This window comes from Athene cunicularia, unplaced genomic scaffold (genome assembly GCF_003259725.1).
Source record: "Athene cunicularia isolate RWA unplaced genomic scaffold, athCun1 SCF_48, whole genome shotgun sequence".
In the NCBI taxonomy this organism is placed as follows: Eukaryota; Metazoa; Chordata; class Aves; order Strigiformes; family Strigidae; genus Athene; species Athene cunicularia.
In genome coordinates, this window is record NW_020799477.1 from 1 (window position 1) to 22039 (window position 22039).

Below are 22039 nucleotides of genomic sequence, written 5' to 3' on the forward strand. Positions count from 1 at the left end.
CGGGCAACGTTCAAGAGCAGATTCCAAGCCACAGTGCCAAGTGCTCCACAGGCTCTGACCTACAGACTGGAACAAACTAGGGAAAAACAACCCAAAATAAACCAGCAAACTCAGTCCCCAAGGAGAAACAGCAAGGGACAGTGACCTCCCTGGCTGGGCGGAACGGGCTTTGCTCCCCCCATTGGCTTTATCTCCCCGAGATTCCCACGAGGTTCTCGTGCGGCTGCAGAGCCCCCAGGAACAAGGCGGCCGCAGGGAGCGTAACCATCCACAGGACCACCAAACTCTCCACCCCGAGGGTCGTGGCTTTGGGGCAGCGTCCGCAGGGGGGGAAATTTCACCCAGAGAGATCTCGGGGGCGAATGCATTCCCTGCCGGTCTCTGCCGTGACCCCGAGGTACCGAACACAATAAATCACAGCACACGCAGAGCCCCGGTGGTAACTATACAGTAAGAACATTTATTTCTTGTCGACACTTGTAAAAGAAGTCTCTTCCAAGTCCGATGATTTGATATACAAATCAAAGCCACCATATGGTTTGTTTTCGGTCTGTCTATACTGAGCTCAAATTTATACAACATGAATGCTTGTTTCTGAAACAAAATTACAAATTAAAACATAACAAAATACGCAAAATTGACTGGACCCTAAGTTTAATTCACTGAAAGAATCCTTCTTCCCTCTGATCACCTTGAACTCCGCTCTTCTCCACCGTTATCCTCCTCCTTCTGCTGGGCCATGAATTTCTGTAGGAATAAGGGCAGGCAGTGAAAAAACCTCGCTGTTGTTCCTCAACCCGTGACAAGATCCGGCTCCAAACACAGCTCAGGTTTCATAACCGTCATCCTGCTCCCGATACTGACAGCGAGGGATCCGCACCAAAAAAACTCTCACGAGTTTTGCTCACAAACCGACACTCACACCATCACCGAGAGGAATTTTTAGTGGAATTGGAATTTTTAGTGGAATTTTTACCGGGCATATGGCAAAATAGTCACTATTGGGAGTTCACACGATGATGGGGGCCTGTGACCGGTCAGGTGATAGAAACCACTAATTGAATATTCACTGAATTATGAATATTTGTTGCAGCCGCCCTACAAAAGTCTACGTGGATAAAATACCTTCCCAGTTTTTCCATCCCTCACCTCAGCACCTCCCAGGGGAAGAAACTGCCACTTTTTGGCAGGGAATCTGACAAAACTGTGCTTTCCAACACAACGCTGCGTGGGGTTGTTGGTTTTTTTTTAAATCATTTCTCAAAAAAGAAGGGAAGACAACAGCAATCCCCTCACCCTCCTGGGTAAGGAAGGCTTTATGCAGGTGACGAGCTTGAATTATTTAACAACATCCACATTCCCGTTTAAAATTAAAAAAAAACCCTTCAAGTATTAACATGAGCTCGCTATGCCACTAGGAAATTCTCAGCACTCACTAAAACAAACATTTTTTCCCTCCCCGCCAGTGCGTGTGGGGAAGCTTCAGCGTTACCTCCATGTTTTGCTGATGAAGCAGCGTCTTGCAGTGATTTTTGACAGAGGTTTCATCTGCGTAGAACAGCGAGCAGATCTGACAGAAAAAGCCAGCCTTTGGCACTAGGTAATCCAAATCTGGAGTGGCAGCACACAACAGGGACAAAGCACAGCTTTAAAACATCCCAGGAACAAAGCAGAGCTTTAAAACATCCCAGAAACAAAGCGCAGCTTCAAAAGGGAGCCTTTTTTTTTTTTTTTTAAAGATCAGATTCCTTTAGCCAAATCTGTACAGTTTGTTATTACTGGAAGGAATTTAGTTACATTTTTTCAGTATTTAAAAAATTAGGCTTCTAATGCGAGTTGGCCAGCTGCCCTGTCTCAATAAACAGAGGAGGACACGTACTGTTCTGCAGTGCAGGGCACCTGCCCTTCTGGAGCTGACGCTCCCTGGGACTACCTCAGCATCTTTTGGCCTTAGCAAGTCTTTTCTATACGACTCATTCGCCAACCTCTGTTCTGCAGCGTGTTACGCAGCATTTTCTGTCCCAGAGAATATTACACAAAGCCATCAGGCAAGGAAGGAATCCATATTATCCTAGCAACTTCTTTCAGAGTTCAGGTGTTAGCAGTCGTTTTGGAGAAAAAGTATTTTAGATGAGGATCTTGGAGAAAAAAAAAATATATATACACATATATACACACACAGACATTTTTAAAACTGTGTAAACAGCTCCCTCCTTTCTACACATTGAAAGCTGGTAATAAACCCTGTATCAGGATTACAACAGTCAGTAAATATTACACTGCATTGTGCTAATTCTAAATAAATAAGCCTATATTTGTACATTTTAGGAAAAAAAGAACTTTCCATTTTGCTGCTGTTGAGGCAACAGCATAAACTGTAGTTGAACCTGCACTTGTGGGAGCCAAGACAAAAAAAACAGATTTTGTATGGGCCATGGCTTTGAAGTTCGATGTGGTACCGAGGCAAAGGAGGCATTTTCAACTGGGCAAGAAACCTGCCTTCCAGCAAGAGAAGTGGAGCATGTGGGGTGGGTTTTTTTTTTTGGTTTTACCTTTTGGAGTGCTCTGTGGCTTGGAAACATCTGACGAAGCCGTTTTCTTCTGCTTAGGCTCCGGTTCTTTATCTGCTGATCCCAGCTGATCTACTGGAGGCCAGAAATGTGTGTTAAACAAAGGTAATGGCTATATATTCTTAAACACAGAATAAATTAACTAAAGGTGTAAGTTAAAAAAAGGTGTTCTGCATCTAGCTGTAATGGCTGATTACTGCTCGGAACCGCCCCCCCACCGGGCCTTGTGGTTTATGCCACTCGGCTGGGTCTTTCCACAGAGCAATTTTCAGGGACTCCTGACATCAACCCTACAGGAAAATCTTCCAAAACCCACCCCAGTGAAGGACTCCCAAAGCCCTCCTGACCCCACAGCGCTCTTAGACGTGCCACCGCTGCTCCCAGCTGCCTCCCTCTACAGCCCTTCGCAGCAGCTTCAACCTGACTTCGTGTTGATGATCACAGAAATCTCAACTCTTTATGCTAGAAGCTACCGAGCTTTCCTCAATTAACCCGAATCGAGGTCCAACGGCAGCACTGCGGAACCAGCCAAAACCAACGTCATTGGATTAACAAAAGAAAGATCAAAATCAACGTTTTAAGATTTGTCTGGAGACAAGGAGTTGGGCTGAGCCTCCTCTGTTCCAAGATAAACAAGGTCCTTGGGTTTTAGACTATCAAAGCAGCCCAAGAGGCAAGTGACAGACATCAAAAATATCTGCTTTCCTTCTAATTCTACATTCAGATAAACCAGACACCAACTTGTCCTACAAAAGGTTAATGCAGTAAATCCTTTGCCTTAACAACAAAACCCAGGAAGTTGTTGGAGAACACGAGAGACAGCGCTGCCCTCCTGCGCCCCACGGCTCTGTCTCACCACATCACACCCAGCAAGGCCCCGTGTGCTGGGCTGCACCCCGAGCAGGGTGGGCACAGGGCCAGGGGGGGATTCTCCCCTCTGCTCCGCTCTGGGAGACCCCCCTGCAGGGCTGGGTCCAGCTCTGGGGCACCAACAGCAGAAGGACACGGACCTGCTGGAGCGGGGACAGAGGAGGCCACGGAGATGCTGGGGGGGCTGGAGCCCCCCTGTGAGGACAGGCTGAGAGTTGGGGGGTTCAGCTGGAGAAGAGAAGGCTCCGGAGAGACCTTAGAGCGGCCCCCCAGGGCTGAAAGGGGGGAGGGAAAGGGGGGGACTCGTCATCAGGGGGAGGGATAGGACGAGGGGGAACGGGGTTAAACTGACAGAGAGAAGATTTAGATCAGATCTAAGGCAGAAATTGTTCCCTGTGAGGGGGGTGAGGCCCTGGCACAGGCTGCCCAGAGAAGCTGTGGCTGCCCCCTCCCTGGAAGGGTTCAAGGCCAGGTTGGATGGGGCTTTGGGCAACCTGGGCTGGGGGAAGGTGGCCCTGCCCGGGGCAGGGGGTTGGACTGGATGATCTCTAAGGTCCTTCCCACCCAAACCAGTCTGGGATTCCCCGCAACACACCAAGTTCCCGTTTGCCACGTGGCTCTGCACCGCTCGGACTGTCGCCCCCGCAGTTGCTGGCCCAGGGCAATCCATAAACCGCTTCCTATTCTGTTGTGGGATTCAGATTTTATGACTTGAGTAAAAGGATTTTACCCACTTTAACCTCTCCTTCCCAGTTTTTCCGTTCCACTTCTCAAATTTAGGAGGAACTCATTTTTTCCGCAGTCCAGCTCTTTTGCCTGAGATTTTTACAATGCAGAGAGAAACTTACTGTGCATCAAATACATTTATTATCATTTGTCACTACCAGTTAGATCAGAAATCAACTCCCGGGCTTGGATATTTTAAGGTGTCTATTTACTTCTAACAGAGCATAGTTTTCTAACTTCGTATTTTCAGTAAATGTCTTCCACAGGGAAGCTCACGCTCTGTAACACACTCTTCTAGAGCTGTGGGTCTCACCCTGTGCTCCGCAGACCAGGGGGGCTGCCATGTCGTCACAGGGGTCTGTGAAAGCTTAAAGCAGGGCTGGGGAATGTCCAAGCCTGGAAACATTTGGTCTGGCCCGTGGCAAGCACTGCGCCTCCTTTTCCCACAACCTCCTCAATGCTCCTCCAATACTCAAGTATGAGAGGTGAGAAGGATTGTAAAAATTTTAATGGAAAAATTGGCATCGAATTCGGAATTAGCGCGTTAAAATACCATAAAATGGACCATTTGAGCAAGGTAAGTGTTGATGCCATTATTTTAAATTCATATGGAATCACTGAAATAAAGGTATTGTGTGTGTGTGCATTAGCAGTTTAACTTATTTCCTCTTCTCTTCAATCTGAAGACTCTTCATGAGAAAACCGAAATAAGTATTTGATGCAGTCTAGTGCTTTAAATCTTGAATTAACTCTTGGTGGTCCACGGCCACAAAAGGTATTTAAAGGGGGTCTGTGGTGAAGGAAAGGTTGAGAACCCCTGGTCTGTAACAGCAAGATTAAAACAATATATAAATATTTTTAGGGGGTGTATACAGTCAACTAATCCCTTTCCTGATGTTTACGGAAACTGAAGTTTAAAATACTCTGGTTTAAGCAAGATTTCTGCAGCTCCTCCGGCCCTGCAGCCTCGCACCACGTGAGACACAGCAAGCTCTGCCGGGCCCTGGCACAGAGACCCACAGCTCGGTCCTGCCTACACCACCTCCAGCCTTGGCCCTGCTCTGCCCCAAACCCTTCCTGGGCGGGGGTTATATAGAGCCCTGCCCGCCTGGCTCCCTGCTATGACTATTAGAACATCGCTACAGATGTTCTGCTACGTTTTTTCCTCTGGGTCCAGCCATCTTTGTACCTGTGTGCCTGCTCCGTTTCACAGAACCCCAGCACCATTCCGGTTGGAAAAGCCCATCGGGATCACCGAGTCCAACCCTCAGCCCGACTCTGCAAAGTTCTCCCTGACCCCACATCCCCCACAGCTCATCCCAACGGCCCTGAAACCCCCCCAGGGATGGGGACTCCCCCCTCCCTGGGCAGCCTGTTCCACTCTCGGACCACTCTTGCTGGGAAACATTTTCTCCTCCTGCCCAGCCTGACCCTCCCCTGGGGCAGTTTCCAGCCGTTCCCTCTTGTCCTGTCCCTGATCCCCTGGGAGCAGAGCCCAGCCCCGGCCTCTCTGCAATGTCCTGTCAGGAGCTGCAGAGAGGGATGAGGGCTCCCCTCAGCCTCCTCCTCCTCACACCGAACAGTTTAAACTCAAACATTTAACTCACTCGGTTTAATGAAGTTTGGCTCTGTAATTACAGACTATCAGTTATCTGTATGGTGTTAGGTAGCTTACCAGGCCTCACATTAAAGGCAAGAAAAGAAACTATTTTCCCCAATTTTATCCATTATAAAGACCAAATAAATACTTTAAATCAACACGCTGCTTAATTTTACCTCAAAAGAAAGCTGCGTTGTAAAACTCGTCCATAAAATATCGTACCTTCAGGCCACTGCTCACTCTCAGTCTCTTTTTCTTTCTCAGCTTCTGTTTCGTTAACTTTGGCAAAGATTTGGGTTTCTCAGTTCCCTCTATTTGCTGTGTGGCACTGATTACAAGCATCTTCTTTTCTATTTCTCCTCTAGAAACTGTGAGAGGTTTCTTACCTTTTGACTTTGAGACTGCAATCATTTCTTCTTCTGGACTCATATCTCCTAGAATTTCCATTTCTTCTGGTCCTGCAACAGCAACAATATCCTCCTCTTCTGGTCCTGCAATGGCAGCAATTTCTTCCTCTTCTGGTCCTGCAACAGCAACAATATCTTCATCGTCTTCATCCTTGTTCAGATTTTTCCCTGGGGAAGTATTTTCTTCTTCCTCATCCTCCTCTCCAACTTCATCTACTGTAACAAAGTTTAGTTCCTCTTTCAGACGATTGAAATCAGCCAGAAAATCATCTTCATCTTCGTTCACTTCATCCAAGGTCACGAGAGGGTTATCTTCATTGTCCTCTTGGATTTCATCGACCGTCACAAGAGCGCTGGGATCATCGGGCACCTGGGAGGAGGCACCATCCCCGGCGTCCTCCGCAGCCACCTTATCCCCCTCCTTGTGTTTCAGCACATCCTCAGCGCTCAGGTCCGCGGGCTCATTCAGAGGCAGCTCCTCAACTTCACCGATTTCATCCACCGTCACCAAGGGTTCAGCTTTCAAATCCTGCTCCTCAAAACCGGCCCCGGGGAGACCTTTCTGAGAACGGGGCTCCTCCTGCTCCGCGATCTCATCCAACGTAACGAGCGCCTGCGGGTCCTTTACTGCTTCTGACAGAAGTTCTTCCTCTTCCATCACTTCGTCCACCACAACCAGGCCCTGCGGGTCACTGAGGGCTTCTAAATTAGCAACTCCCATGAGCTGTGCAGTCACATCCTCCTCCTCCCCGATCTCATCCAAAGTGACAAAAGAGAGTTCACTTTCAGCGACGCGCGCTGCCGAGCTCTTCCCTTTCCTTCTCTTGGAACTAGGCTCAGAAGAGAAGTTCGTTTTAGGACCGTCTTTTCTCTTTCCCCTGGGGGGGTTTTGTCGTGTTTTAATGGGAGACTCGATTTCCTCTATGACCTCATCCACAGTAACGAATTCATCCAGGTTGAATGGAAAGAGCTCTTCTTCCTAGGAAGTGTAAAAATGTGAATGTAACAAACCTGAACATTCCCTCAGTGACGCAAACACCTCCATCCGGGGCCTGAGGAAAAACACTGACATGCTAAAGCTGGCTCAAGGCAGGGAAAAAAAACCCACAACTTGAGGGTAGAAAAAAAACTTTCAGGCCTTTAGTCTCATGTGGAAGAGCCTTCGTTATCAGCATTTGTGTTAAGTGAACAGATTTAATTGAGAAACCCAAAGCATTTTTCACCAAGAACACAGCGGATGAACAGATAACATTTATGTCAGCCCAGTTCTTGTGATGGACACCATGAATACTCATGTGTGGTATTGCACTTGCTCACAGGAAAATCAGGGAAAATCTGAATACCTCCAGAGCATCCTTCAAAAAGATTCCTGTCTTCTGCCCTGTCTCACCCCCTTCCCAAAGCGCACGCTGCTGCTACAAACCAGGAGGCTGCGTCAGTCGTGCTGACCCAGCAAACCAGTCCGTGTCCTGATGACCCCTCACTGCTCGCTCTCTCCTCTCTGGTTTCCATCTCCTAATGACCCTCTGGGTTTCTCTGCAGCCCAGGGAAGGGCTGCCAGCACCAGACCTTCCCTTTGCTCCTCTATAACCAGATCGTTCTCCTCTCTGTTAAGGTCTGACCCAGCCCCACCGACGCTCGGGCAGACTTGCTGCTGTCCGGGCCAACGTCTGCCATTAGGGGCCAGGGGGCAAGCTCCAGCTTTCCAGCGAATCCCTCCCTGGATTTTTATGTTTAAGATGACAGAGCCTGACCTTTTCTAACTCTCCTCAGTCAGTGACAAGCTCTTCCTGCACTCTGGCACCTCACACCCCTCCTGCCCTGCAGTGTGACCATGCCAGCTTCCATCAGGGCTCAACTGATTCCAGGACCACTGGAAACAATTAGCAGCACTTTAATGGCACAGGAAGCCGAGAGCATCTGGGGGAGGATATATGGATAGATGTTGAGCTTAATAAAAAAAAAGTGAATTAACCCAAATTACTTTTAGGTTATTTGAATAGACAGCAGTGAAGTTTTTGGAACAGAGCACTGCGCTTTGTGCACTGTCAAGCAGCTACGCTTTTATAATCAGGGCAGTAGGGTAAGGTAAGACGGGTACTTGAAGTCAATCAATAAATTCATTTCAGCCAGTAAAATGCATCCCAATACCCATCCCACCCCAAATTATGCAGTCAATGTCTTCAACGAACAATCCTAAAGTTCTTTTTTTTTTTTTGCTAAAATATCCCACCCTATCATCAAATACCAGTCAGTCCAACACGAGTGAAACCCCCCCCCGTCAAAGCAGAACTGTAAGGCAAGATGAACTGTCCTCTGTTAGAGTACAACTGCAGCCAAAAAATACTAAAAGCAGTCCTTCCGCAGAAAAAGTAATCTGAAATTCAGAGGCTATATGCCTTTTCTTCCCTTTCTTTCTTCAAAAACTGACTCATACTAGGAATGATGTATGCCTCCGCTCGCATTCTGATGTGGAAACTTGAGGAACATTTAATGCAAGGTGGGCCCAGTGAAGAGAAAGGAAGAAAGTATCTGCTTACATTTCACTGAACTCAAACATTACCGTATTCTTTCTTCCATGAAAAGGAGAACACAGAGCTTGGTTCTTATCAGCTGTGTTGCAGGGCAGAATAAAGCAGTAAGAACCAACATTACAAACCCGTCTTTCGAAGGGTGCAGAGTTCCCTCTCGGGGATTAACAAACACATCTGGAACATGAGATATGAAAGTATTCTCTATTGCCATGGCTGCCATCAACTGCACAAACAGACCGTGCTGGGGATGTGAGGAGTTTGTGGGGATGAAGATTAATAAAAGGATCCAGGTCTTTATCGCAGAAATCCCTTTTCCGTAGGGACCCACTACTCCCCCTGGTAGATCTCTGATTTGATCCCGTAACACTACTTCTACAAACTTATCAATATGGGGTTTTATTACCTTCTTTCTGCTTTTCTTTCCAAAAGCCCAAGCTACCTAGGAGAGAGAGGGTATCTCTTTTCACTTTCCTGTAAAAACGCCGACAGAGCAGTGAAGCGGCTCCCAAGCTCTCCTTCCAACCAACACTGCACCAAAAAACCTCACTGCAATCCATGCTCCACGGGACGACCCCTGGAAACACCTTCCACGGGATGGGGAAGCTCTGACCACCTCCTGCTGTACAAAATCAGAGCCACAAGACTTCAGCCTCCCTTCCTCCTCTCACAAGCCCGACGACTAATAAAGAGCTCAGGCAGGCAGCTGGGGATCCAATCAATCAACTCACACAAGTGATATCCGAGAGAACAAACCATCTTCTTAACACTCCTTGAATTAAGTTTCTCTTCCAACTTGACTTTCTCCAGCTTTATGCCCAGAGTCTGTAACGACTAATAGCACAAAAAATCTCCTCGGGCGGGGCGCTGAAGATTCGTAGCACCCAGACACACATGTTCAAGACAATCTACTTTAAGTTCGTTTACAGTTCCATCCTTACCTCCTTCTGTTTGGCGCTGCTGCTAGTGCCACTTTTTGAAGTCTTAGCGTTGCCACCGGCAGAAGCCTGCAAAATTAGACAAAAGTTCACATGAAATCAGTTAAGCCAACTAACCTGTTCGCAAGAGAAAAAAATAATAAAAAAACACCACTATTTTTGCCCTTAATGAACTTTTTTTTTTTTTTAAAGTTGTCCAGATTGCTGCTTCTGATCACATGCTTGGTAAATACAGAACTAAGCCAACCGTCAGTGGGTAGAGTCCAGGCATAGAGTCTCTAGTAACAAGTCACAGGTAATACCTTGCTTAGTAGCCTCTTTTCAGTAACCAGTGTCTGTGCAGGCCTTGACAGTGCAAATATCAACTCACAAAAGGACAGAAAGCTTATTAATTCCCATTCAGAACTAATCCAAGAACGTAAAGTTATGACACTCGGTAAAGACTTGCTTCAAAAATACCTTCCTGCAACTTTTTCCAAGCAGCATTTTCGAACCAGTTACGTACTTGCGTTGCACACACTGCATCTAAAAAGCAACTGGTTGCCCGCATCTCGCTATTCCAACTTGTCTGCTGGCCCAGACCAGCTGATTTATTGAAAAGGGAAGGGGAACATAATCTCATCGTCCTATACTCAACATCTGAGAGAAGCATGGAGTTAGTTACTGATCAGGCACACTGAACCAGCCTTCCTGCCCTCCTCACCTTATTGCTGCTGTTGTCTCTCTTCGTGCTGGATGATCTACTCTCTCCCTCTTGAGACTGTTTTGAACTAGCCCTAGATTCCACTCGCGAGTCCTTCTCTTGCGGAGATGAATTCCTCCCATTGCCTCCCTTTCCATCAACCACAGCACTTCTGCTCACTTTACATTTGTCGCCGCCATCTCCCAGGCTCGATCGGCCGCTACCAGCTCTCGGATGAGCCGCTTCTTTTGGTGTCATTTTCTTCTCCGCTGACGCTTGGCCTTGGGTCTCAGGAGCTTTTTGCTCCCCTCCTTTACACAGGGAAGGCTCATTTCTCTGTACTGGAACCCTTGACTTTGAGATATCTGGAAGAGACACCACTGCCTTTAAAATTGTTTTACCAACAGAGGAAGATTCCTTGACAGATAAAGAGGAGCTTAACGTATCTGCTTTGCAGGTCTCATCGGTTTCTGCTGGTCCTGTTCCTTTGTTTAGATGGGCTTTGATTAAACCTCCCTCGTTGTTCTCACTGACAGTATTTGCAGCGTTTTCCACAGCAGCCTCAACGCTGGCCGCAGATTTTTCAAGCTTCTCTTCTGTCTCTGCCCCAGTCTTGACCAGAAACTTTTCAGGGTTCTCTTCCGCAGCTCTTCCAACACTGAGTGCAGACTCTTCTGGTTTCAGCTCTGGGTCATCCACGTTCTTCTCCAGGGCCGCCCCAGTTTTAAGGACAGGTTTCTTCTCCGTTATCTGCGTTACGGGCATTTCACGGTTGGTTTTCACAGCATCAGAAACGGGATTTTTTTCAGGAGCATCCACGGGGTTGGTTGGTTGTGTGAGAGCAGGTGACGCCATCTCCACTGAAGCTGCAGCAGAACCAGGGGGCACAGCTTCGGGGACAGGCCCCGCTGCGGGGACGGGCCCCGCCGCATCGCCCGCTGCCGGCTCCTCGGCACGCCCTGACGGCCCAGCCTGTGCCCTGCCCACCTCGGGCACTTCTTCTGGAGGCTCAACGGCAGGAGCAGACAACTCTTTCTCTTTAATTTCCTTCTCTGGAGCAGATACAACAGCAGATTCAAACAACGCTGACTTGGGATTCTCTCTAACCGCCTCTTCCTTCTCCACGCGGGAAGGCGGCGGCTCTTCTGACTTCGCCCCAGACGATTCGCTCTCAGCAGATTTGAGAGGTGCCACAGTAACTTCAACTCCAGCGTCCGCCTTCTCCGCAGACGTTTCTGCCAGTCTCGCAGCAGACTCCCTTACTGCTCTTTCCAGGTGGGACTCAGAGGGCTCTATCTGTCCTGCTGACATCTCGTCTTTGACATGAGAGATGGAAAGGGGTTCTTTCTTTGCCACACTAGGCTCTACTGGAGGATTAGCAGCTGCTGTTTGCACCACTCCTGATCCCTCTGGATATTTTTTCAAGCCAGAGCTAAATGCATTTAAAAAAAACAGAAGAAATCAAACTATGTTGAGAATTCTACAGTTACCAGAAACCTCTTGACGCCAATGGTGGGGGCTTTCCTGACGCATTAGTGCTTAGCATTTGGAAATGGAAATCTAGCCTATCAGGGTTAAAATGGTTAAAAATATTGAGGCGAACAGGTGATTAGTTTTATGCTTCTGTTTAATCCACCTCAGCACCGCAAGCCTCTCACACTTCGAATTACATTACTTGTAGTCAGACCTCTCAAGGTAGCACTCGCTACAGATGCGGCCTCAGCGCTGACACAAACTCCTGCAATTTAGAAGCTCTGATGCAAGGCAGACTGTGAAAGCGCAAACGCAGTGAAAATAAAGCTTCAGTCTCCCTCTAGAAAGGATTTACCAGAGTTTTGCTATGTTTGAAGACAGCAGACTCTGCAGTCACCAACCTAGAGGCCTCTTCCAGTAGCTACAAGTCTGAAGTTTGCGCTTTTTTTTTGGGGAGGGGTTCAAGTTTGGGGGGAGGGAGGGGTCGCTTTGGTTTTAAACTGCACTTTAGCGGGGAACACAATACGTGCCCAGAGGCTCCTTTGGGCCAGGCTCTGTTTTCACAGTATAATCCCACTGTCAGCTCCCCGGATAATAAAGCCCAAGATGACAATGCAGAGGATAACGCTTTTCAGAGAACTTCAGTTACAGTAATTGCATTATTCTTCTCTGAAAGAAAGAATCCTCCGTAGATGATCTTGGGAGCCACTGAAATTAGAGATGTCTGTGCCCCTTTTCCCACCAAGCTCGAGGAAACGAGCGTCCCACCACCTCATGCATCTCTAGATGGAGAGGTGCCGGAATACCCACACTGCCGGCCTCGCTAAGCATCGGAACAAACACAAAAGCAGCAAACACACATCATTCCTCGGGGGTTATGCACAGTGGAGCAGCCTGAGCTACGGTTTCTCAGGGCCAGTGTATGAATAAAGGGTGCACGTTTGTATAAACCCCTGTGAAAATAAAAAAGAGCAGAGAAGCCTGCCCTTTGGGGAACACTCCCAGCACGATGACAGCGAGGAAATGGGAAGGCCAGATCAAATGGAACTCAGCGCTGACAAAAACGTTAAGTCTTGAAGTGGCCAGATGCGAGGGTTAACGAGACGAAGACACAATACATGGAGTCAACAGAAAGATGAGAACAGGCAAACTCATCAACTTGCTAAGGCAAGCACAACAAAAACACCCATCTCAAAGGTTTCCTCCAGACCTGAGGGCACCGTCCTCTGCCGCTACAAACGTGAGAGGACAGAAGAAAGGCCATGAATTCTGCTTCAATACTGTTCCCAACATTGATTTAAAATGGGTGTAGGTGTACCAGGCCCTGACTGAGGGCCAGAGGGACGCCGTGAGGGACTCCCCCCGGCCCCCCCAGCAAAGCAGCGTCCCGCTCCCAGCAAAAATGCGGGAAGTCTCCATCAGAGCCCGAGCGGCTCAGCTCCCAGTAGCTGAAGCCTTATGAAAGAAAAGCAGCTTCGCCTGTCCCAACACCCTGCTCGTCTCTATGAGGCTTCTTAAACCTGTAATCCATTTAAATTTGTTACCTGAAAATGTTTTGGGCTGAGCGTGCCCCCACGAGCAGCCACGCTGTCAGGCCTGGGCTGCTTTTTCCATCACGGTTTACTCAGTCACAACACAGGTGGTGTTCTGACATCAACCAAACGTTGTTCATGTTCCAGAAGCCAGAACATTTTCAGTTAATTTTCTCTTCTATTTGAGCATCCACTGAGATTTACACCCGACGGGCCCTGCATGGCAAAACCCTCCCTGGCTGAGTCAGAGCACAACGGCCAGAAGCGCGGCTCTGAAAGGCTGGGTTTGGCACTGACATGTGGAAAGCTTAAATAAATACAAGTTCCAACACCTTGCTAAATCATACCCCACAGCCTCTGTTTATACTTTTTTGGGAGGGAACAGAAAACGTCCCTGAACACTAGAACCATACGCTAATTACAGAGTGCGTAGCACACGTGTGTTATCCTCTGCGCAATTCCAGTGAACCGTCTCTGAATTTTCGGGACTTTAATGTCTCCTGTCATGCCAACACCCACCCTGTGCTTTCCACAAAGCTCTCACAGTCTCCAAAAAACACTGATGGATTGAAACCAGGCTGCAAACAGCAGAAGGAGAGCTCTGCAGAGGCAGCAATGTGCAGAGATAACGATGAGGCTGAGGAAGCACTGAGAGGCTTGAAATAATATTTAAAAGACCCGTTAGGCACTGGGAAAGAGCGAGCACGTAGTCCTGCCAGATTTCCTGCACAGGAGTTAGGGTACAGGGTGAAACCAACACTACCTGGGGCTCGGTTTCTGCGCAGGACGTCCCTGCATCAACTGCCTGAGTGGGGAGTTCAGCCCTGGAGAGGCCAGCACAGAGCCCACGGCCCAGCAGAGACACAACCTGCTTCCTACGGGGCAGCTCGGGGTTCAGAGGGCAGCGGGACGGTCCCTGCAGCTTAACCCGGCCTAGAAAAGTTTCAGCTATTTTAGCTGAGGAAAACAAATCCCAACAAAAGGGTCAGATGAGCGACCTCCTCGGGCTGCGCAAGCAGCGAGCTCCCGGGGCGTGCCAAGGGCTTTTCAAGATCATCTCCTCATCCATCCAACCCCTTCTGCTCCCCAAATTTTGCTGCTCCTTCCCTCCCCAGAAACATGTGACAAGGTCTTCAATATATATAATAATATTTCTGATAATTTCTGCTTCTTATTAAATGGAACTAAAAATTTAAAAAAAAAAAAAAATCAGTCAAGTCACGCAGGCTTACAAGAAGACGACAGTTGCCTCAGACAAGGAGAATGTGTGTAGTGGTACTTGTAGGGCAAAACGTCACTTTTCCAATCTGTTCACCAGCCCCAGCAGGATACTGGGCAGGAGATGGGATTCACGGAGGAGTCACTTGTTGTGACAAGTGACAACGACCACCGGTAGCTGCAGCCCACCAGTGTGGGGGCATGAAGGTCACTGCGTGTCTGCCTGCGTGTGGGGCCCAGAGAGCCGAGAGCCGAAACGCTTCCAGAACCGACTGGGGTCTGAGCAGATGTCTCATGAAATCAGGAGAGCCTCATTTTACTTTTGAAAGAAACGAGTTTTGGAAATATAGGAACAGTCCGTAATAGTATAATGGCATTCCCTGTAATTGAAATTTAGGACCATTATTACACAGTTTTGGTTTGGGTTTGGTTTTGTTTTTAATGATAAAACTTATCCAGAAATATGGATTTGAATCACAGAAGGTGTTTTAAGTTGTATTTGTTAACAAGAACTCTTAGAATGATCTATCCATTTATAAAAAAAAAAAAAAACATAATCAAGACTCTAAAACCAACAAATAGTCACTCCACAATTAGAAATTTCACTACAAGCCATGTCTGTAAAACAATTTTAAACGGAACATACCAAAACCACCACTTCTAGGTTCTGATGTTAATATAGCACCTAAACATTTTTTTGCAAATCGATTCAGGGACCTGTATTACAGCATGAAGTTAATGTTAATAAGTTAAACAAGGAAGTTTCAGTTTATTTTTAGCATTTGGAAACAGAAACAATAGAGCCAGGTGCTCTGACAGAGGAAAGCGCTGCAGGACGAAATAAAGCGTTCGCTTCCTGGTTAAATACAACCAAAAACTGTCTTACCAACATGTAAATCCAAACATACTTTCCAGGACCTGTGGTAAAATCCTGGCCAAATTAGTCAAACAATAACTCAACGAGCTACACAGAAAACGGGATTTTATTTACCCCCTTTGACCACGTTCTGTGAAAATCCCAGATTTCAAAGAAATCACCCACATTACAGCAATCCACTACAGGTCCTGCACACACAGAACACACAGAAGCCTGAGAGAGTAACAGGGTAAAGCTGATGGATCTCCCAGCGGCCCTGCCATGAGGCTGCCTTAGAGAGGTGGCTCAGCAACCTGCTCCATCTTGGATAGGCATTCCGTCAACAAGAAACATATTAAAAAACCCCTTAAATACACAAAAAGCATACCTTCCTTTGCTCGGTTCCTCTTTCTTCACTTCTTTTTTCACAACTTCAGCCTGAAATGTAAAAGTCAGGGTTCAGTATTGACGGCTTTCAGAAGCATCAGCCCCGAATTTGCATCGCTCAGCTCATTAACACCACCACGGACCCAAACTGAGGCACGTTATCACCAGAAAGACCAAACGACAGTAAACTATTCTCAAACTGTTTGTTCAAAACCCGTTCCCCACGGAACACGTATTTCATAAGGTGACAAACAAAAGCGTGTGGCAGCGTACGAGATTTTACTAGAAGTTACTAGACAGAACACGTGGCACACCGCTGTTTTGTTCACCTCATCTTCAAAGCTGTCAGGTTTTTGAGCAGAATTAGCTTTTAGGCTGTGATATATTTGGGGGAGAGGGACGTTAAACACATCTTTTCCCAGACAGCAACTTCTTTCCTGTACTAGCGACGGCTGCAGAGCTCGGGGCGAACGCAGTCAGCGTGACAGTATTTTACAGAAAAAAGCCGCACACCTTTCCTAAAGACAAATCACATTCCACGTCGAGCGAGTATCTGCAGAAAACCCAGGGCCGGTTTCTCTTCCTTAAAATCTGCATTTGTTTCTTGCAGGATGACGACGTGTTCTACTTTACATAAAATAAACTCATGGAATGAATGTTAAATGAAATGAAGTCTTCTGAAAAAAAAGACAACCCCAAACCAGCCGAGCTCTGCAGTTAGCAGCATAGGTCCAAGGAAAGAAACAAAAAGCTTTAAAAACTCAGTGTTGAAATCTCAACCTCTTTTCTGAAGGTGTTCCACAAACTAATTTGAAGACTAGACTATCAGAAAGAACATCAGATAAATTCAGCGCACGTAGAATTCACTTTAATCTTTTATTTATGCACATAACTCCAAAGCCTTCACTTCTCCCTTTCTAAGAACATTTATTCCAGAGCTAAGTGCCAAATTGAACATGTTATAATGAATTTTAAATGATTCTGGTTTTCCTTCAGACTAGCTTCTGATTGAAAAGCTTCTAGAGAAAATAGTTTATGGTCAACAGAGTTACAAGTTTAACGTGCTGACGGTACCCAGGCGTGTCATCCAGACTCTGGCAACACCAGCCAGAAGATGGACGAGAGGGAACAGATTCAAAACGCAGTGAAAAACAACAGATGGAATAAAAAATCAGTTTTCTCTTCTTATCGGTGTGACCAGGCCTTTTTCTCTCCACCTCAGCTACAGATAAAAATAAAGCTTAGGAGTGTATCTCCAAAGCACAAAAGCACAGATGCTGCAACAAAGACCAGAATGGCCCCCGCCACAGCCCGGCTCGGCCACCCTGCGCCCCAGTCGCACAGGCAGGGGAGCTTCCCCCCACTTCTGTTATTTCAGCAGCATTCAGATGTTTTCAGCTAAATTAGAGAAGCAAAACTTTCATGGGATGAAGCGAGCACTTACATTACTGCTGTTACTGTGCCCTGGCACCACATCTGGCTGGGCAACCTCTAAATCAGACAAGCACTCTGTACTGCCCGAAGTGGGCAGCTGGGAAGGAACAGTATTTTGAAAACAGAGTGTGAATGCCATTCTTTGTTGGCACTGAACTCCCCTCTGACGAAACGCAGTGACAAAGGCACGTTATTCTCTTGCAACGCGAGATACAGGGATCAGCTATAAAAAGGAGATTTGAATCACAGAAGTCCCGCAGTGCATCCCTGACAGCCATTCCTTAGCATGAGCACGTTAATGAATGATATTTTGCTTGGTTTTCAGTGCCGAGGGACCTTATTACTTATGTTTTCTAGACTTGAGAAAAAGCTCGTAAGCCTAAAGACTGACTTGTTTTTTTCAGCTACAAAATTAGTTTAATAAAAAGTATTACTCTGAAATGTATCTGACATCATCTAACACAATCATAAATAAAATATATTACTCTTAAATGTATCGGACATCATCTAGCACAATTATAATTTATGTTCTTTAAAATGGAGAAAAAGCTCCTAAGCCTGAAGATTTCCTTCTTTTCTTCAGCTATAAAATTATGTCTAATAAACGCTATTACTTTTAAATGTATCTGACATCATCTAACAATTATCATTTATGTTCTTTAAAATAAGCTGAAGTTCACTAAGTGAACTGAAATACAAAGTGAAGTGGCTGGGGAGAAGAGCATATTTTGTCCCATACAAAGCGTCAGTGATGGGGAGAATCATCCCCGCAGTGGGGAAGAGGAGAGAGGGGAAAACTCTTGGAACATCTAACCCCGGCTCTTGCCAGCAGCAGAAGGGAGAAGCCAGAGGCCAGGCTCTGTGTGCACAGCAGCAGCTGGTTTACTGGGAAAGGGGCACGACGAATCCACTCCAAAAACACACCCGGTGCCCAGATCACAGCTGGTGTGTATGGCCGTGGGTCCTAAACCGTCACAGAGGCAACCCAGCAACTGCTCCAGGGGAGCCCCACCAAAAGCCTACACCTAAACCTCTGCTGTCCTTAAAACGTGAATCCTAAACACACCGTACAGCCACCCCACAGACGTCACAGATGAGGGTGCTTCTCAATAAAGCAGAAGAAATTGCCAAGACAACAGAAAACAGACCAGGATATAAAGCCAATGATCAGTACACAACCTCTTCTTTAAAATAACCCTGAAATTCCATCCAGTGCTCAGTGCAAATACTGACAGCTGTGTCAGCTCAGCAAGTCCACAGCTGGATGACTTATTTTTTTTTCCTCCCTGTTGAAGTAACAGACCAATGCCCTTGTTATCATTAAGCACTTTCTCTTGTGCTGAATAAAAGTGAAGGGAAAAAACCTACAAGGCCCTGCACATCTTGAGTGGTATCCCAAAGTCCTGCCTCTGAAAAGGGACAACACCACACAGGGGATGAGAGCTCCAAGAATGGAACTCACATAGATAACCAGTGGGAAAAATTAAAAATAAAATTTAAAAAAAAACACCAAAAGAAACAATACCTATAGACATTTTGGTCTCAATCTTGACAGTCTACAGTTCCTGCTGAACTGGTGAGTTGGTCCCTGTTCTCCCAGTTATGTATGAAGTTTGGAGAACAAATCTAGCTGGAGTTCAGAGGAATAAAAGCCAACCTCTATTCCCCCAAAATAAACATAGTTTGGAACATTTGGCAAGAGATGGAGAGTCAATCACCAGACAAGCGATTATTTTGTTGGGTCAGGACATGAAAAAGGAGTTGAAAAACGAGAAGACAGGGCATGCAGAACAAGGGAAATAAAAAACCCCTCACGCTCAAGCGTGGAGTAAATGGCAGTTTCCCTCCACACTGTGAGAGGGACCACGTCTGGATTTACGTTCTCCACCCTGGGAGCCAGAAGGCTATTAGCACGTGGCTAGTGTTTGCATTTCTTTCATCAAGCTCTTTATTATCCCATGCAACATGCCGTAAGCTCCCTCCTCGCCGGCGCTCAGCTGCTGCAGGTTGCTGTTCCCTCAGCAAACCACCAGAAGACAAGTGGGAGCTGCTCGTGGTGGGAGTTGTTTCATCTCTGAGAGGAGATGGAAGCAGCTGTGGGCACACAGACCAACGCTGACACAGCACCGGGGCCCAGAATCCAGAGGACTAAAGCAGATGAACTGCTCAGGATGAGCCAAACTAGATCAGGAAAAAAACTTTACTAATTTCAATTATCACTCCTTTTCTAACCAGTACTAAACAGCTGCCTTCCCTCTTCTTCTCTTCATCCTTCATTAAGAAATACTTTTATCGGTGGAGATTCCATATGTATTTACAAAATACAGAGAGACAAAAGACAAAACAGCAACACACACTTTCCCACCCGTGCCACATCCCAGAACAGAGACGAGCTGATCCAGTTCCCAGCTGCTGCAGTTTTCACTCTCACCCGCAGGCACAGGGAATACTGGAGGAAATACTGACACTGCCACCGTGAGCTGCTCTTCAGGGAAAGGTGCTGCTGTTCCACACAAACAACGTGTCATTGCAAAGAAGAAATCTTACCTCGGCAGAGTCTCCGTGGGGTGACAACGTACAGGTCAAGGTATGCTCACCCATGTTGTACGGGTACTGCTTCAGGAAGCTGTACATGGAGCGCGCAGACTTGGCACTGTCCAGCTGCAGGATGGCCTGAAAGGAAGAAAAGAAAAAAGCATAAGCTTCAAATAACTGTTCTGTCATCTTATTTTCCTCCTTTTATCTTTTTTTAGACTGGCTCTGAGGAAGGATTTCTGTGCAGAAGGGGCTGTTGGGCGTTGGAACGGGCTGCCCAGGGCAGGGGGGAGTCCCCGGGATCCCTGGAGGGGTTGAAGAGTCGGGCTGAGCCAGCGCTGAGGGATCTGGGGGAGTTGGGAATGGTCAGGGGGAGGCTCATGGTGGGGCTGGAAGAGCTGCGAGGGCTTTTCCAACCTCCGGGATTCTGGGGTTCTGTGAACAAAACCTCTGATCACCAGCATCCTGGCCGAGAACACCCAAAATATTTCTGTATTGCAGAGCAAGTTTAATAAATCAAGTTGGCAGAGCATGTGACAGCTTGTGTTCCTGAAAGGTGCCAACATCTTCATGCTGAATTAGCTATAAGCAGCATTTTTTGATTAAATCCTGTGGTCTGGATACAGAGACCAGTGGCCTCTCTTTTCTCTGAGAGGCTGAAGAAAGCAATCTCTCCCGTTTGGAATTATCTTTAGAACTAACTAAATAACAGTATCACAAAACAGTGGAGCCTGGAGCTTCCCTCCCCACGTGTGTCCAACTTTGGGGTTTCTGGACACATCCAGCTTCGGCGGTGCTGGAGCTCACCCGAGCCTTCCCGTGAGGGCGAGGCAAAGCGCCTGCCCACGACACGAACTGCAAGATTACCTCAATCAGGGAAACAGCAGAATGGCCTAACACAAACCTTCGTCTCTCCACTAGGAATCTCTCACTTTACCTTTCAGCTATCAAGAAAAATAACACGAGTTTTAAGTCACTTTTAAAATCTTCCAGCTGCTCTAGCTGCATTCTAAAGCTGCTATTAACGACATTACTCCTCTCTCTCTTCTTTCCTTTTCTACATTTTAAAGCATGTTTTAGCTAAGTCACCTCCCTTTTTTTTCTTTTTCCTTAAAAAAACACCTCTGCCTTTCCAAGATCTTTGCTACAACTCTGGCTATTGAAAACAGACCAGGAAGTATCTGATGGAGCAGCTTTCCACCACAAAGTGCATTCACATTCAACTCAGTGGAATTAAAACATTTGATGTTCAAGTCAACAAAATTAGTTGAAGGTCTAGAAACTGGCCCTAGATGTTTTACTGACTGCAAAGTTCTCTTTATTACATTTGAAAAAATTTTAAAAAGCAGTTTCAGTTTCAAAAAAGAAAAATACTATCACCTATCTTCTTACAAGCATCTTCACCTGTTTTGTGGTTTATCACCAGACGGACACTTAAAATAGCTCAGAACAATGAGAACACAATTGCTTTTTAATTGTTAAAATACATATACACATAGAGTAAATTAAATCCAGTCCATAAAAATCCATGATTAAGTGTAAAAATCGCAACACTAAAATTTAAAAGAACAACATTTTAGAAAACTGAAAATCAAGTCACTACATTCTGAACTGTCCCAAAACAAAAAGCAGTTACAGCCCTTCTGACATTTTCACTTCTCATCAATTTTTTTTTCCCCCCAGCTTCCTACAAGATGGGAACTCGTTCTCCCTCCACTTACAACAGTGATGGCAAAGGTTAATAACTTTTCCAGCCACTGGGAAGCTTTACTTTCAGAGCCTACCAAACTGGTTTTGTATACTTCAGCCTAGATAAAAGCCCAAAGTTTGTTTTGACTGGATGTTTTTTTTACTTCCCCAGTGACCTCAACAAATAAAATAAACTATTTTCCTGTTCGGGATAATTAAGAAAGAGTCAGAAACTTTGATCGCTCATTCTTGGTACTGGAAGATGGAACACCTACCTTTTTTTTTTTTTTTGCTTCCTAATATTGTACTTTGCACCATATAAAAAAAAAAAATACTTACCTTGTTTTTATTCTTCAGTACAACATAATGATCTACTTTTCCAAATCGAAGTCCCACACAAACTGCTTCGAGTTCTCTGTATCCATCATCTGGCAAGTTCCCGAGATGCACAAACTGACTGTGAATAGTTTCAGTATTTACCTACAGAAAATCGATGACAAAACTTGCTTTAACTGTGTAACACACTTTATCAGCAACTAATGAACCAGGTTAGAAAAGCCCCACAGAAAGCTGCTATATTGCTCAGGTCTT

At 46.3% G+C, this 22039-nt stretch overlaps 1 protein-coding gene across 1 annotated transcript in view; it reads right to left on the minus strand.

Annotated features, from left to right (window-relative positions):
- Positions 1-432: 432 nt before the first annotated feature.
- ZNF638 (zinc finger protein 638) overlaps positions 433-22039 on the minus strand; it is a 46972-nt gene continuing 25365 nt past the window's right edge. The window contains exons 18-26 of the mRNA XM_026867471.1: positions 21788-21928; positions 19772-19897; positions 15792-15841; positions 10346-11756; positions 9646-9711; positions 6153-7152; positions 2553-2645; positions 1493-1611; positions 433-747 (exon numbers count right to left, since the gene is read on the minus strand). Of these exons, the coding sequence (XP_026723272.1) occupies positions 688-747; positions 1493-1611; positions 2553-2645; positions 6153-7152; positions 9646-9711; positions 10346-11756; positions 15792-15841; positions 19772-19897; positions 21788-21928 (3066 nt within the window). The 3' untranslated portion in view covers positions 433-687. The remainder of the gene's footprint in view (positions 748-1492; positions 1612-2552; positions 2646-6152; positions 7153-9645; positions 9712-10345; positions 11757-15791; positions 15842-19771; positions 19898-21787; positions 21929-22039) is intronic.